The sequence below is a fragment of the Poecilia mexicana genome, unplaced genomic scaffold (genome assembly GCF_051168715.1).
Source record: "Poecilia mexicana isolate PSO_F unplaced genomic scaffold, ASM5116871v1 scaffold_2, whole genome shotgun sequence".
In the NCBI taxonomy this organism is placed as follows: Eukaryota; Metazoa; Chordata; class Actinopteri; order Cyprinodontiformes; family Poeciliidae; genus Poecilia; species Poecilia mexicana.
In genome coordinates this window covers 23226730-23241090 of record NW_028263371.1, presented here as the reverse complement: position 1 = coordinate 23241090, position 14361 = coordinate 23226730, and the positions used below count along the sequence as shown (strand labels likewise).

Here is a 14361-nt window from a genome sequence, read left to right as displayed (position 1 = left end):
GCAATCATTTCCTGTAATGTTTTATAAAATGTATCAATAATTACGCTTTATTCTGGCTTCTTGTTGTAGATTAGAACCACAAATTCACTCACCTTTAAGTGGTTTGCAGTAAATTATGCAACTTCCTGTATGAGTTGAGCGTAAAGCTGCAGGAATGTATTCTCAATTTTTACGTTTCCATTTTGGCTCCATAATGCAGATTAATGTAAAAGTCTGTAAAAGTTTAATGTACTTCATGTAAAGTGATAACTGTACGTACTGACTGTTTCTGACTTCATATTCTAGAATATAATCAGAACTTATTGACTGTAAAGTTGTTACAAGAATTAAAGAGAGGAATTTGCAGCATTCGGTTGAGACAATTTCCTGTAATATTCGGTTTTTATTGGTTTTATAGTTCACCGTTTGTTAGAATTTACTAACTTTATGGTGACATCAAGATGTTAAGAACTGGTTTGCAGCAAATGAAGGAAGTCAGAGTTGTTTCAACACATTATGTGGTAAATGACGAGTTTTACCGCCAGATTCTCCTCTATATTTACTTATAAAGTTGCTCAAAATGAGTTTGCATTTATCTGCAGAGTTACTGAAAATGTATAATCAATTCAATGGTTTTAATTATGCTTCATAAAAACTAAATCCAGGATTTACAAACTGTAACTTGAGGAAATAATTTGTTACTTCAGTTTTATTCTTTTGTGCAAATCAAAAATAATTCACTTGGTGTGGAATCGTTTATTTTAGGGTTTTGTTGTAAATACCTGTAAATTTACCTGAAATGTCTTCATATTGTTGACTGTACTCACTGTAAAGTCTCTTTAGGAAGAGAAAAAGGTGAATTAAGTGTCATTTTTAGTTGATGTCCTGACCCAAAAGGTCCTGACCTCAGCTGACCGTCTCATCAGATCCGATCTGGGCTGAAGCTCTGACTCGGTTCTGTGACTCTGGAGAAGCTGAATCATTGTTTTTGCTTGGAATCGGATCAGACTGGAGAGCGAAGCGTTGGCTCATGTTTGTTTAAACGACTCTGGAAGCCAGAAACGTTTTCCCGTCGAAATCCTCATCCAGGATTGAACGCTGACGCTCCGCCTCAGGTGAGCGCAAATATTTTACATTTCTGAGGAAATTTTTTTTAAATTCAAAAACCTCTCCTCCGTCTCGCAACAGGTTTGGGAGAAGCGTCTGATTCCTCCTGACAGGACGGAGCCTGAATTCATGGCTGGATGCTCTGCGTCGTCACGTGACTCTCAGATCTAAATTAGGCCAATAATCAGGGACGCCTGGCGGCTGAGCTGCTGGATGCACGGCGTGTAGAACCCAGCTCAGACGCCGAGGCTCTGCATGCATCGGCATCCTCTCTCTGGGTCCGAATCCAGAGCCGTTCCGACTCGAACCGCAGCAAGAAATGGGTGAAATGCGACGAATCCAGGCTGCTTGCAGCAGGTGCTGACCTCCGGCTCGTCGCTTAAATCCTGAAGCTGCGTCTTGTTCTGAGTTTCTGCTGCCGACTCGCTCCGTCACGGAGCAGCAGCTGCGTAACCCGAGCCCGCAGACAGAAGCTGCAACCCCACCGAAAAGACAGCGAAGCATCCCTGCTGCCTCTCTGCAGCGCCGCCTGGAAGGTTCAACGCTGCGGAGAAGAAAAAAAACAAAACGCAAGAGGCAGAAACACACAGAGGACATTTACAGGATCCAAGTAAAAAAAAAAAAAAAAGCCTTTTTTTTTAAGGTTTCAGGTTTTATTCAGAGGAATAAGACAAGAAATCATCAATTTTTTTTGCAGAATAAAACAAAATGTGAATGTTTTATTAAAAAAGAACAGAGTCAACAAATCCCCTGATTTAAAGCCATATATTCATTAAGAACAAGGTCCCCCTATAGGTCACACAGCCACTGTAATCCGTTTTCACGGTGAATATGTGGCCCCACAGAGGAGGCCACTCCAGCCTGTGTGTGTGTGTGTGTGTGTGTGTGTGTGTGTGTGTGCTTGGTTTACATGCGCGCTCCGTGGCAGTAAATTACGCATGACGATAATTCAGCCAGGACTGCATCCAGCACCAGGACAGACGCTCCTCCTCTTCATCCTCTTTGTTTTGGATGAAAACATTTAAAAAGAAAAAAGAAGAAAATAAATAAAATAAAATCCACACTTACCCAAAGGACGCAAATCCTTCTGAGTCTCCTGCTGCAGAGGAAACATTAAAATGATGCATTCAGGGTATTTTTTGTTTGGTGAAATTGAACCCCAGCAGGAAAAAAAAAATACATCCAAGTAAATAAATAAATGTTGCAGCTTGCTAATCGCTCTGAATGACAAAATAAAACATAAATTATAATTACTAATAAATAAATGTCACATCTCATCTTTGCTTTTTAAAAACATTTAAAAAGAAGTCAACTTCACTGACACCACTCCTCTAAAAGACAAAATAAAAACAAAAGTTGCAGAATTGATTTTCCTCTTTTAAATCCAAATATAATTTATTTCTGGTTGAGGGGCAGAAGGTGGCCACTGCTGCCCCGTCGCCCCCTCCCCTTATTTGAGCCTCTGCTCACACCTACAGACAAAGGGGGAAAAAGGCAGAAACGCATTAAAACTAATTCATCAATTCATTTAATCAATAAAATAATCTAAATGAAGCTTCTTTATCCCCCCTCCTTGTGGAGACACTTCCTCTTAAGTGTAAAATATTTTTAAAAAGTTAAATCAGAATAAATTCTCTCTCTTTTTTTTAGTTTCCAGGGTTGCGAGGCGTCGATCTGCTTGGTTCCCCCTTTTGATTGATGATTTAATTAGCCATACAGTGGCGAGCTGCAGGAGGACAGGACACAATAACGCTTTATTTACATAACCAATCAGGACGCCGCAAAGGTGGAGCCTGCGCCGCGCGCTGCGCCGCTCCGCTCTGCGCGTTATTCACTCACAGCAGCACCAACACGCTCCACTTCCACATTTCACCCACTTTTTTCCGCAGTTTCTTGAATTCCTCCGCATTAACTGCGTCAGGAAATCAATAAAGTTTGCACAGATTCTGGTTGAATTTCTGCATGCGGAAAAATACCTGGAGGCGCACCTGGACGCACCTGGCATCCAGGTGACGCAACGCAGGTGCGCTGGTACGCAAATAAACATTTTTAAATAAAATACACAGAATGCATATTTGTAATGGGGGGGAAAAAAAAGATCCTTACGCGAGTCCAGCCGCTTCCCGTCTGATTCTGCAAAAATAAAGAGCCGCATTTCTTCTGCCGAAGCCGAGAAAACAAGAAAGAACGGATAGGAGGAGAAAGAGAGAGAGAGAGAGAGAGTGAGAGAGAGAAGGAAAAAAAAACAACAACTTCAACCCAGAAGATGCTCACGTTTGACTCTCCTCAATTATCCCCTCCCGTGAAGATAGGTGGCGTGCGTTTCAGGGGGCTTCTCCTTCTTCCTCCTCTGTGTTCCGCACGGCAGAGAAAAGGAGGTGGAAGGAGAGGAGAGAGAAAAAAATGTCATTAGAAGAGGCGTAACACGTCAGTCCCTACCCAGGTTTGTTTCCTGGAGTGGGTGTAAGACATCAGTTGTAAACCTGCCCTAGCAGGAATAGCGGTCCCTCCCTCCTCCCAACTATTTCTGAGGCTTTTATTTCTAAGGCTTTATTATTATCACCGGTGGAAAAGGATCCGCTCGCCATCATCCCTCCTCGGCAGCTCCCATCTGAGAGTCGCGTCTTTAACGCCTCCATTTAATAAAAAAAAACCAAGCAGGTAGGTGCGACTTTCTTTCTTGTCTTTTTTTTTTTTTTTTTTTTTTTTTTTTTAGTTTTATTCCAGTTTTTTTCCCCCAGATTTTCTTTGGATTTGAACTTTGCGCGCGTCCGCGTAAAACTTGGAGCTGAACTTCGGCTTACCTGCGCAGGTGGAAGGAAGGGAAGGTGCGCTGCTGGTTCACCTTTCCTTATTTATTCCAACAAAGGAAGAGAATGAAGAGGAGGATGAAGAGGAGGCGTCCCGGCTCGGATCTGACAGTCCGGGGAAGCGAGCTCTCTCTCCGGACACGGAGCCGCTCTCGACCCCGTTTCTTCCAGCCTCGCGTTCTCATCGGAACCAGCATCATGTGTGAATATCCGGGCGAACCGAGCCGACAGAAATCCCACTCAGCTTTTATTTCTGTTTTATTGCTTTGATTGGAACAAACGTCGAAAATGTCCAAAGACGCCCAGCGCGAAATCCAGAAACCAGCGGCTCAGATTTGGTGTTAAAAAGAAAGTTTGGATCAGAACTAAAATTAGTTGGGTTTTTTCTTTTAGCTTTATTGTGTTCCGATCCGGGTTCGAGGTCGGGACATTTGGACCTGACATAGAGCAGCGTTTTTCCTCTCAGTTTGGTCTCATTTCTGCTGTTTTCGCGTTAATTGTGAGCGCGCCGAGGCTCAGGTCCGGTTTTTTAGCGTCTTTATTTCTGTATTTTTGTCTTGTCTGAACATTTATTCCCGGTGTTTTAATTACCAGCAGGAGTTTGAATTCACTTCATTTGTATTTTCCCAGGTTTGTGTTACTTTTTAAAATAAAATAAAATAAAAATCTAAGAATGAAGAGGACTGTAGGTTATTATTATTAATATTATTTGATTAAATTTCCTGCTTATAAAAAAAGTTAAGTTGGATGAAAGTGGAGATTTCCGTTTTTCAATTTTCCCCAGAAATGTCCCTTCTGACGCTCCGTGTCTCTGTTGTTTCCCTGCAGATATCACGCAGAAAAATCAAGGGATCGAGTCCATGCGAGCTGCCATCTGATCCCCCCTACCTCCTCCACCACTTTCCACACACACACACACACACACGCACACACACACACACACCTATCAATGAAGCAGGAGATCATGGCGGATGGCCCCAGGTGTAAGAGGCGAAAACAAGCCAATCCGAGGCGGAAAAACGGTAAGGAGATCCCGGGGAGAGCGTGTGTTGTCCGTGGGGTGTGGGGTGGAGGGGAGCCCGAGCTGTGGACGTTGTGGCCGGGGTTGGAGGCGTCCGCGGCGGCTCCGGGTGGAGCGGGAGTCCGCTGCGGGCTGCTGGAGGTTCCCATGAAGGGCTCCGTTATCCGGGCTGCTGTCCCGCTGCTGTCTGGAGCATGAAAAATAAAAAAGAATTAGAAAAGTGACATTTTATTACTTTTTCCTTTTTTTTTCGAAATTGTGTTAGAGTTTTAATAATCCATAAAGCGTTACTTTATTTTAATTAATATTATAGTTTTTATTTTCCACATTTTTAAGCGTTTTTCCGTTTGAAATGTGCAGGAATAAACGCTGACATTCCCAGTCCCGTTCCCCCTCATCGTCCCACAATTTATTATTAGTATTAGTATTATTATTTTATTTAATTGAATTCCTGCCCGCACTGGTTATTTATCCAGATCAGATTTCATCTATTGATTTCAAACAATCAATAGCAGAGAAGCATTTTGCTCCACAGCTGATTTATTGGATTTATTCATATATTTATGTGCTGGATTTAAATGCTTTATCACCTTTTTTCTTTCTCTCTTTCTTTCTCTCTTTCTTTCTTTCTTTCTTTCTTTCTTTCATTCTTTCTTTCTTTTTTGCTCATTATAATTATTATTGAAATGCAAATTTTAAAATTCCCAAACTGAAGAAGCTGTAGAGATGCGGCTCAGTGTGTCAGGAGTTTTTTTAATCCAAGGATTTCTTTTAAAAAAAAAAAAAAAGAAAGCAGTTTTGTCCTCCTCCTTCTTCCCCCCTTTTGGGAATGCAGCAGCTCACTGAGGCTTGGCCCCTCTCTCCTGTCCCCCCTCTCTTCCTGCCTGGATGGAGGGACGGCTGAGCCCCTCGCTGCTTCATTTCTAATCTGAAATCCACAAACCAAATCACCTAATTTCACCAAATCCCTCTCAGATCATTTGAGTCAAATAAACCGTCCAGTCCGGTGCTGAACATCCCAGATTATTTGATTTCTCCAAACCTCGCCACACGTTCAAACTCTTGTTTTGTTGCTCGAAAACAAAAAGACGAAAAAGAGGAAGAAGAAGAGGCTCTTCGCCTTTTCCTGGTGCGAAACTTGATCCGAGCAGCGTGAAGTTGTTTGAGAGTTTGGCCCCCGCCAGGTGTTGCCTGTCACATCCAGCTGTGAGCGGCCAACGGGAACACACACACACACACACACGCACACACACACACACAAACACCTGGGATTGTTGTTTTTTTTCTCGCTCGAGCAGCACGAGCATCAAACAGCAACATTTAAGGAGGAAAATGACAGAATATCTGCGTTGGTGTGTTTCTCCCGTGACTCCGGAGCGTTGGGAACGCTCACCGATTACATAACCCGAAGCAGCGGGAATCTGCAGGAATATTTAGAAACCCGTCGCTTTTTTAAAAAAGTTTGCACCTTTCCTTTAAACTCCTGCCTCCATCACGCAGGGAGGAAAAGAGGAGAAAATAGCAGGAGAAGGAGGAGGAGGGCTGCGTTTCGCAGGGCGCTCGCGGACAATTGATTGTCAGCGGTAATGTGTTTCATTTACATGTTTATGCCGTCGATGGTGGCGGGGGGTTGTCCGGGCTGCCATTCCCACACGGGGCTGCACCCCAGCAGGAAGCTGCTGGATTCCTGTGGAAGGAAATCTGGGATTATTTACTCTGAGGAAGACATGAGACTTGTTGTAGAGAAGTCACATTCAGGGAGGTTTTATCCTGTGACGGGTAAAAACGTGAGGGTTCAGGTTTCAGAATCGCTCTGTGTGTTTGTGCTGTTCAGAGCGGAGCGGACTGTGGGGCTGATTGTTGGCGGTTCGGACCTGGTTTCTCTCGTTTCTTGACACGTTTTTCTCGTTGCCATCGGTGCGTTGTGATGGCTGCCCGTCCTCCTGCCTGTGTGCAGATATTTGTGTGCCTGCCGGCCTCTGAACACACACTCGCAGGAGGCACCGGCGGCCCCGGACCCCCTGACACCGCGGCTCTCTTTGGAATGCCTTAGGTACGATTTCACTTTCGCTCACATCAATGCTGACCTGAATGCCTTTCATATCTGATCCGCCGTGTCTCTCCTGGTAAACATCCCCCCGGGGGGAGAACAAAGAAGAAGAGAGAAAAAAAAAGGAGCCTCCTCTTCTTCTTCTTCTTCTCCTTCTTCCTTCTTCTTCTTCTTCTTCTCCTTAATCACAATTCAGCCCCTCTCGCCGCCAGCAGCAGGGCTACACATTTGCATTCAGCATCAGAAAAGGGCCCGAGATGAAAAGAGGAGGGGGAGGAGGGAAGAAGAAGAAGAAGAGGAAGAGAAAAATGGAGGCAGAAAGTGGTGGGTGGGTGCTGGAGAGGAATAACCAGGGTGTTTGTGGTTGTTTGTTGCTCGTCCCCTGGTTACGAGCCTTTTATAGCCTCCGTACTCCAGCAGGGACCCCCGGCCCCTCCTGACACGCAGATAGTGTTACGAGATGGCATGCCCACACTATTCACGGACACTCAGGAAAAAGAGAAAAAAAAAAAAAAAAAGAAAAAATCAAAAGAAATCCTGGATTGAGCAGATAAGGAGAGCAGGTGTCTTGTCTGGACGGACATTGAGACGTCCCCAGCCGTCATGTGACTCCGTTTCTCACCCACAACTTTCTTTTTAGGGATTATTGGAACACCTTCCCTCCCCTCCTGGCAGGATTTAGGCAGATTTACTTCAGCAAACACCTTTGGACACTGTGGGGTGGAGGAAAAAAAAAAAAAGCAGGAGTCTGTTTGCAAAAGGGGCCTTTTGTTCGGAGCGGTTCGGGATAAAGCCTTACCAGGCAGCCGTGATGTTAACCCCTGCTTTGGTTGTGTGGAGGCAGAGCGACGCGGCGGCGGCGTTTTCCTCCTGAACTTGTGTGAGACTCCAGACTCTGCAGGATGAGTCGGAGAAAAGGCCCACATCTCGTCTCTCTTCATGCCTTCTCGCTTCTCTTGTGTTTTATCCCCAGAAAAACAAGCAAACACAGAAATTGAAACTTCACTGGTCTGGCAAATAACTGCATGCATTCAGAGGTTTTTTTTCCTCTCCACTCCCTACCCCTAAGCCAGCATGTTTTATGCATTGCGTAGGAGGAGGATGCATTTTTAAAATATATATATATATATATATATATATATATATATATATATTTCTAAAAAAATGCCTCATTTGAGTCGTTCTGGAGTGAAAATGTAAAGTCTTTATTTGGCCTCGTCCTGCTGTTTGCACTTATTCCGCCGCGTCTCGCCAGTTTTTTTTTTCTTCTTCTTCTTTTCCGACATTTTCCTCGACTTTCCTCGAGTCTGGGCGCGACAGGCGACAGGTTGCTGAGCAGGTGTAAACTAACGTTCAGATTTCATAATTAAATGTTGATGACGGTGAGAAACAACTTTACAAACACCTTCTTGTTCCCAACAATGCTACATGTGCGCTCGCTCGGATAGCAGCTGTTCCGCCAAAACCCAGCGCTTGTATTTGTGTTTCGTTTGGAGAACTGCTCCGATTCGTCTCCGAAGCATCGATCCCAACCTGTCAGGTCCAGCTTTTTAACAAGCCGGATTATGGAGCAACAAAAGCCTAAATGTAGATTAAATGAAAAGAACAAACACATCACAGCTGGTCCATGCTTGTGTGAACGCTTTTTGTGTGTAAAAGTGTGTGTGTGTGTGCGTGTGTGTGTGTGTGTGTGTGTGTGTGTGTGTGTGTGTGTGTGTGTGTGTGTGTGTGTGTGTGTCGTGTTGGCCATTAAAATAATTTTCCCATTTTTCTCCGTTTCTGTGCGGCAGCTGCTTTCGGAGATGACACCTTTGTGCAAACAAGTGTTGAAAGCAGCCTCCAGTTTTTCCTTGCTCTGATGTTCTCTCCCTCTCTCTCTCTCTCTCTCTCTCTCTCTCTCTCTCTCTCTCTTACACACACACACACATTTAGGGAAATTCACACACTCCTTGATGTACGCCGGATTGTCAGAAGAGCTCTCCTGGCAAGGTCAGGGCCGCGTGGAGGAATCAATGGCAGATCGGCAGATTAAGGCTGGGTGACATGTGGAAATCTGGGCCGACTCGCCCACCGTTCCCACCTTTAATTCCACATAATAGAACATGCTATTTGATCAGCGCTCACTTTCCAACTGCGCTTCATTATTCAGGAGGTTTCCTGCCTCCTGTACCACCTAAGTGACTCCTCTTTGCTCCTTTCTTCCCCGTCTTTAACGAGGACTCGTCTGGCTCTCCCCGGTGCTCCCAAATTCAGACGCGTTATCTCGATTTAATTGCAGCCGATCGCCAGGCGAGATTAGAACCCAAAATTAGGTCGTTTTGCGGTTGCACGGATTTCGCTCGCTTCCCGCTTTCATCTCGCCGCTGATCAAGCACCTTCGTAAGCAGAGGCTGCAGCCGAGCGAGGGGAGCGGTCAGCGCCCTGCTTGTTATTCCGACGTTCTGTTTAACCTTTTGGCAAGAGTGAGTCAAGGAGAGCTGAGACATCTTCCCCTTTAAATGTCATCCTGCTGCAGTCGGTGGACATGTGTAGCCCAAGTCGAGCCCCTGTTAATGGGTTCTGACTGCAGAGGGGACCCCCCCTCCTCTCCTGAACGCTTCATGTCCCGCCGCTTGTCAGACGGGAATGTCAAACAAACACCTCTTCAGGTAGCAGGGGATAATCACACCGACAGCGCTGTCCTCTGCCTTTCCGACACGCACAAGGTTGGAGTCTGACAGAGTTTGGGTTTGTGTGGCCGGCGGATAGCCAACGCCGCCGCCGCCGAGCTTGTTCTTCGCCGGGTATTTCCTGACCTAGAAAAGGTTTCAGGAAGCAGAAGACATGAGTTGAAGCTTGTGACTCAGCCCTGACACGCAGCTCTGTCTCCGGTTAGGTCATGGCTTTACGACTTTGTATCACTTTCCTCTCCTTTTTGCTCAAACTGCAGCGGCTGAAGCCTTTTCTGCTGCCGTCCTGCCAGCCAGGCCAGTCATCTAACAAGTCGGCCCAGCCTAATTACTTCTCCCCCACCCAGGGGAAGCTACTTCCTTATCGCTCGGCTGTCTTGCTCCAGCATTCCTGAGATAAATTCCCCTCCACTTTGTTATTCTTACTACTTAGGGGTATTGGAATTAGCATGGCCATCAAAGCAGACCTTGTACTCGGCCGTTTTTTTCTCACGGCCTTATCGGCGGTCATACATTACAGCGGGTGCGTGGGGACGCGCCCGCGGGCCGCAGAGGTGAGCCACGACATGAAAAGGCTGCGGCGTGACGGATTGGTCAGGTAGCATTCAGAAATCAGCCACTTCCTTCCTTCCTTCCTTCCTGAATGTTACCCAACACAGTTTCTACCTCAGCGCCAAGCTTATAAACTGGCAATCACGGTATCCCTAATGTTATTACGCTTCATAATTAGTTACAGCAACACTCATTCGGCGACTGGTGGAAAGGAGTATTCCTTAGTAATTAAGGTAATGAAATATTCATTTGTGCTACCTTTTCAGCAGTCTCACAAATGAGCCAGTCGTGCTTAATGTCCGCCCTGCCTCTGATTTTATTATGATGGCAGACTGGCACATCTGCAATTAGCAGGCGCGCTGACAGCCAGGCGGCGAGCTTTTCCTCCTCTTCGCCCCGTTTCTTGTTACCTTTATCTCACCGTCTCCTCCCCGACGGAGAGGTTACCTTTCCCCGGCGGCGCAGAATCGACCTGACATCGCCGATCGGCGCGCCGCCCTCCTGGTCGCTCGCATCAAGTCAGAGCTTCAGTCGAGAGGAGAGAGGAGGGCGGGGAAGGGAACCACAGACGCAAAAACAACAAACTCCTTAACAAGTATTTTAGTCTGGTTCCTCCTGCAACACCTGAAATAAGACAAAACTAACTTACAGGAAAGATGCAGGAGCCAATAATTCCTTAATGTTGATTAAAACAACTACTAGGCAGATTATTTCATCAAAATTAAGGATTTATTGACTCAAACCAAGCTCCTATATCTTACAATAAAAGTTACTTGTAAGCTAGTTTTCTTATTTAAAGAACACAAAGACATTTGCACCAGAAATTAGACCAAAAGTACGTGGAAATGTTCTCGATATTCACGCTGAAAGCCGTTGTTTCGATGTTATCTCCTCCAAATCAGGATGAAGTGACCTGGCAGCTGAGGTTTCCTGTTCATTCTTGTCACAATCTCGTAAAAACTAAGTTGTTTCCAAGTGCTGGTGGTTCAGATTGTTCCCTCCATCCCTCCGTCCGTCCAGGAAGCAAACTGCTGCCATAACGTTGAGCCAGCCTGAGCAGAAGCAGCTCCCTCCCAGCCCAGGATCATCTGAGGTCAGCCTTTTTGGGGTTAAGTGGTGATAAATCCCCTTTAATTAACTCAACATGTTGTTTTTTCACCAGGTAATTGAAACATGTAAGAGGACATAGTTTAGATTTTATCACCTCCCACCAAGCTTCCCTCAAGGACAAGAAACTCAACCTTTAAAAAAAAAAGAAAAAAAAGAAAATATTATTTATGAACTAGTTATTTTGTAAATCTCGATGCTCTGGGTTGTGGAGACTAATTGGTTAATATTCTGCAGGTCTTGTTGCCCTATTGAGATTTTCCTGAATGGTTGCTGCTGATTGGGTCCAGATTGGCGCTGAGGGGAACACATCGGCCCTTTCTGTGATGAAACTTTTAGTGGCTGCTCCAGTTCTGCTGTTTTACGTCATGAGCCCCTTCCTCACCGCCGCTGTGCGTTCTTATAAAAAAACACAAGTGTTTTTATGGTGCTTTCATCCATTCCTTGTCACTTTTACATCTCTTTTGTGTCTCAGCCTTCCTCCCTCCCCACCTTTGTGGTCTCTCCTGGTTTGTGGCGGCGCTGAGGTAAAAACGGTGCGACGGCGGCGTTTTCGTTAAGCCGAGAACAAAGGCTCGGAGACGCCGGGGCCAAACTCATTGTCCCGCGCCCGTTTTGGCCCCCGCCGCAGGATTTAATGCTCTGTTTACCTCCAGCTAATATCCAAACGAGGAGCTTCTTCCTCTCAGATGCACGTCAGGTTGAGGTAGAAGAACATGACTGAGGTGCAGAGCCGCACAAGTGAGTGTCCATGTGACGAAACGGAGCAAACAGGGAGTGTGTGGTTGTGTGTGTGAGTGTGGGCCGTTGGAGTCGTCCTGCATGGTCTCTGGGCAAACTGAAAGCAGCGCTCAGTGGGATTAGGGGCTGAGTGCTGCTGGGGGTGGTGGAGGGCGGAGGGACGTGAACACAAGGGGATTCTGGGAGCTGTTTTTGTGCCTTGCAGCAAGCTTCTTCGCAGTGGCGCTTTTACAACCTCAACTTTTTGCAGCAGAGTCGAAGGAAATCCCGCCTCCGTCGGCGAACGCCGCGACTCGCGTTTAAGTAAAAGCAAAGTTTGAGAGAGCGAGGAGCAATAAACGCCGTCGAAAGCGCCTTCATTGAACGCAATGATATTTTCACGAGCGCATAAAGATTATGAGTCCGTCCCGGTAGCACCCATCTGTGCTTTCACTCGCAACTATACGCTGTGTAGTTAAAATGGAGGCTGAGTAAAGACACTAGATGACTTTCATTTGGTTTATTAGTTTGTTAAGGTCAAACAATCGACGCCTCCATGCTTTTGTGTCAAAAACTGCGCCTGCGTCTTTGGCGATTAACTGGTTAACTAAATGAAACAATTTGTCAGAAAGCAAACTCTGTTAAAAAAAAAACCCTTTCTGCTGCTTTCTCTCTCTCTCTCTCTTTTTCTTTCGTGCAAAACAATTACAAAAAATTACAGTAGATAAAAAGTGAACGGCGCCAGTATTTATGCAATCAACATAACGAAGAAACAAAACAATTTAATGTGGAAAAATCATCATTCATCTGCATTATAATTGCTTCTCTTTCACATCTACGGGGACGGTTAATTAAAATTGTGATTAAATGCGCCTGCACTGCCTAAGATGTCTTCCCCCTAAACAGGTGCTACAGAATTTAAAAGTAAAGAGAGAAAGCTAATTAGCATTGGAAATTGAGAAATTGCCTGCAAGAATCGGTGTTAATTTCACTCACTGATGAGGTAATTTATAAAAGGAGGGGTTGGGGGGGGAGACGGTGCAATGCGAGAGATTGCAACCCCCCCGTCTCCACCTCCGCAGCTCTGCTTTGCCAGCATGCAGGTGAAGATGTTGGCGAAACATCGAGGCTGTTTTGTATTCTGCAGGAGTTAGCATCGCTTTGAGATGCTAAATAATGACACGAATTTACTCGTTTTAATCAAGAGGCGAAAACGGAGAGCGCGGCTTCAAACTTCACAGAAAAAGTTTGACGCTATGGTTGCAGTCTCGTTGTTCGTGTTTTACTCTCAACAGGGTGAAACTCCTCCCCAACAGTGAGTGGGTTTTTATTCAGGTGTGCCGACAGCAGCTGGATTTGTCTTGAATCATGTCTGAGGGACATATTGTCCGATTGGCGACCACCGTTGCAACATTTGTTCCATTTTCATCTGCTGTGGTAAAAACAGTTCCCCTCCTCCCCTGTGGGGGCGCTGCACCAAGAACCACTGGAGGAAATGACACAAAAAAATCTGAAGAACTTCCTCCTTCACAAAAATGAAAACAAAAATGTAGTAGCGTCAGATTTTAGTAAAACTATTTCTCCTGGTAACGTTAGACTCACGTGTTTGTTTTGGCTGTATTTACCCAGAATGCCCTGCTTTTTCTGAGCGGTTTCTGGTCTGTTCCTTTCAGCCAAACAGAGACTTTAGTGTGTAGGTGGACCAGAGTCCGATTGCTCGTTCACACCTCCCCAGATGAACCAGTTGTAGGCAAACGAACTGGAGTTTGATTAAACAGAACTGGTGTGAATCAGCCTTTGTTGGTGTCTGGGGACCAAACGTTTCCCCAGAAAGTGGGCCCAAGAGGAGGTGGGCCGGGCGTGGACAGGTGGGAGGGAGGGAGAGAGAGGGAGCCACCGGGCCGGAGATCATTAGGTTCTGCTGCAGTAGAGCTGAAGCATCAGTCGGCATGAAAAAGGCAGAAAGAAAAGCCAATTTGCTGAGACGTACTCTGTCGACCTTTCATCATAACTGGGGCCTTTTCCTCCCAGTTTAAGTCCAGTGAGCACAAACCTCCTCTTCACTTTTTAACAATCACCTCAAAGCTCAGGGACGTTTCCTCAGCCGCTGCGTGACACATGCTGCTCCTCTGAACCCCTTCAGGCAGATCCTCGCTGCAGACATTCATGGAAGGAAAAACCTGCATTTGATTATTTTATTTGGTTTTCAGTTGTTGTAGCTGAGCTGCTTGTTGCTCAGCGAAGTGTGAAGATCTCAGATTGATTCTTTGCTCCTTCAGCTCTTCATGTCTCCTTGTTGGTTTTACAATCCAGTGGAAATGAAAGAAAGACGTCCAGCCAGGAATC

General features: G+C 45.6%; 1 protein-coding gene and 1 pseudogene across 3 annotated transcripts in view; one reads left to right on the top strand and one right to left on the bottom strand.

Annotated features, from left to right (window-relative positions):
• Nucleotides 1–720: 720 nt before the first annotated feature.
• On the bottom strand, nt 721–3558 carry LOC148160619 (uncharacterized; annotated as a pseudogene). Its single transcript, XR_015764067.1, has 5 exons — nt 3526–3558; nt 3361–3436; nt 3193–3246; nt 2088–2185; nt 721–1626 (listed from the first exon to the last, which is right to left on the bottom strand). The product of XR_015764067.1 is annotated as an uncharacterized LOC148160619 (transcript).
• The window catches only part of zeb2b (zinc finger E-box binding homeobox 2b), an 81513-nt gene continuing 70528 nt past the window's right edge, over nt 3377–14361 (top strand). Inside the window, exons 1-2 of one of the 2 annotated variants that reach the window (XM_088012844.1) lie at nt 3377–3747; nt 4725–4918. In XM_088012844.1, the coding sequence (XP_087868970.1) occupies nt 4846–4918 (73 nt within the window). In that variant the 5' untranslated portion in view covers nt 3377–3747; nt 4725–4845. The remainder of the gene's footprint in view (nt 3748–4724; nt 4919–14361) is intronic. The other variant, XM_088012845.1, reaches the window with a different exon arrangement.